We start from the raw sequence: 2,500 nt of genomic DNA on the forward strand, positions 1-2,500 counted from the left end.
GGAGGAGAGAGGAGGAGGAAGAGGAGAGGAGGAGGAGGAGAGAGGAGGAGGATGAGGAGGGGAAGAGGAGGAGGGAGCTCGGCCAGGATGGCGTCCACCATGACAGGAGTCACTGCAGAGCTGAAACACATTGAGAGAGAGTTAGGAGGAGGAGGAAGAGGAGCAGAAAGTGGAAGAGGAGGAGGAGAGAGGGGTAGAGAGGAGTGTGTGTATGTATATATATGTATATATTAGGGTTGTCAGCGTTAACGTGTTAATCACGATCAGATTAATGCAATCCATAACGTGTTATTTTTTTTAATCGCATTTTAATGTTGCAAGCCTTTTTGTCCCTTCTACTCCCCCGTAGACGGCTCCTCTAGCTGTAGCGCTATGCTTTGAAGTGGCCTCCTGCAGTAAACCTACCGCGCTGATGGAAAGTAAGAGAGCTACTGGACTTTTGAACGGCTTGTTTAACTTTAAAACACTTCCAGACGCTTCAGTTGACAAGTCAAAAGTAAAATGCAACCTGTGTCAAACGGAGTTTAACTACCACCGGAGTACGTGGAGTTTGAGTTAGCACCTCCACGCTAAACACCCAGGTGCAGCCAAGCCAGCCTCAGCTCCACCAAAGGACCATTTTGGAGTGTGGGAGTCGCAGCAGAGCCGTGATTGATTCCCAGTTAAGACACTCTGGTAAGAAATGCTTTACATTATGGGCTTAAAACTGCCTTCAAATGGAAAATAACAGGATTTTAAACATGCAATTCAAAACGCCATTAATCGTGATTAACTATGGAAATTCTGCGATTAATCTCGATTAAAAAAATTACCGTTTGACAGCCCTAATATATATATATACACACATACACGTGTGTGTGTGTGTGTTACCTGTAGTTTCTGAGCAGGATGTCCAGAGCAGCCAGCGTGCAAAGCTTCAGAGCTCGCTGGTTTTTACGGAGGAACGAAGCGAGGATGGGAACAGCGTCAGGAAGAACCGGCCTCAGGTCGATCTTCAACGGAGAGCCGGCGATCAGAGTCATGGCTGGAACACACACACACACACACACACACACACACACACAGACACACACACACACACACACAAAATCAGTAACACACACACACACACAAAAACAGTAACACACACACACACACACACACACACACACACACAGAGAGACACACACAGTAACACACACACACACACACACAGAGAGAGAGAGAGAGAGAGACACACACACACACAGTAACACACACACACACAGAGAGAGAGAGAGAGAGATAGAGAGAGACACACACAGTAACACACACACACACAGTAACACACACACACACACAGTAACACACAGACACACACACACAGACACACACACACAGAGTTAATAATCGATGATCTTTAGTCCTTTATTAAACAAAAATGACTTCACCATGAAATTAAATCATCTTTCATCATCTTACACATAAAAGTTCTGAGTATACGAATCCGACTCCAACTCTTAAAGATCCAAAGGTCAAAAGGTTAAAAGGAAAGGGAAACTAAAGGCCGCTCACCTTTCACGGTCGTCAGTCTCGTGATCTCGTTCTTTAGGCGCTCTAAGAAGATCAGCAGCGTTCCAGGAAGCTCGTTGGGGAGGCGGTCACCTAGGCAACCAGAGAGGAGGGAGAGAGGTTGAGGGGTCAAAAGGAAAAAAAAGAAAAAAATAGGGAGTTTCATCACACACAGACACACATACACACACACACACACACACACACACACAGGAGGAGCAGGAGAGAGGAGGAGGAAGAGGAAGAGGAGAAGGAAGAGGAGGAGAAGCAGGAAGGAGGAGGAAGAGAAGGAGGAAGAGGAGGAGGAGGAGAAGCAAGTAGAAAGAGGAGGAGGAAGAGGGGGAGCAGGAGGAAGAGAGAGGAAGAGGAGGAAAAGCAGGGGGAGGAGGAGAAGCAGGAAGAAAGGAGGAGGAAGAGGAAGAAGAGAAGCAGGAAGAAAGAGGAGGAGGAGGAGGAAGAGGTGGAGGATGAGGAGGAGGAAGAGGAGGAGAAGCTGGAAGAAAGCGGAGGAGGAGGAAGAGCAGGAGGAAGAGGACCAAGAGGAGGAAAGAGGAGGAGGAAGAAGAGCAGGAGAGAGGAGGAGGAAGAGGAGGAGGAGAAGCAGGAAGAAAGAGGAGGAGGAAGAAGAGCAGGAGAGAGGAGGAGGTGGAGGAGGAGGAGGAAGAGAAGCAGGAAGAAAGAGGAGGAGGAAGAGGAGGAGAAGCAGGAAGAAAGAGGAGGAGGAAGAGGAGGAGAAGCAGGAAGAAAGAGGAGGAGGAAGACCACCATGACCGCAGTCACCGCAGAGAAAAAGAAGTTGCATCACACACACACACACACACACACACACACACACACACACACACACACACACACACACACACACACGGTTACCTAGGTTACAGATGATCTGTCCCATGCAGGAGATGGCTCGCTCTTTCACTTCCTGGTCGATGTCGGCGGCCTTCAGGCGTTTGATGGTGCAGGTGAA

At 48.4% G+C, this 2,500-nt stretch overlaps 1 protein-coding gene across 1 annotated transcript in view; it reads right to left on the bottom strand.

Annotated features, from left to right (window-relative positions):
* cand1 (cullin-associated and neddylation-dissociated 1) overlaps positions 1–2,500 on the bottom strand; it is a 39,294-nt gene that overhangs the window by 15,101 nt on the left and 21,693 nt on the right. Inside the window, exons 14-16 of the mRNA XM_053343967.1 lie at positions 2,404–2,500; positions 1,534–1,623; positions 871–1,024 (exon numbers count right to left, since the gene is read on the bottom strand). The exon at positions 2,404–2,500 is cut by the window's right edge and continues 72 nt beyond it. Of these exons, the coding sequence (XP_053199942.1) occupies positions 871–1,024; positions 1,534–1,623; positions 2,404–2,500 (341 nt within the window). The remainder of the gene's footprint in view (positions 1–870; positions 1,025–1,533; positions 1,624–2,403) is intronic.

The sequence above is a fragment of the Scomber japonicus genome, chromosome 23, assembly GCF_027409825.1.
Source record: "Scomber japonicus isolate fScoJap1 chromosome 23, fScoJap1.pri, whole genome shotgun sequence".
NCBI classification, from domain to species: Eukaryota; Metazoa; Chordata; class Actinopteri; order Scombriformes; family Scombridae; genus Scomber; species Scomber japonicus.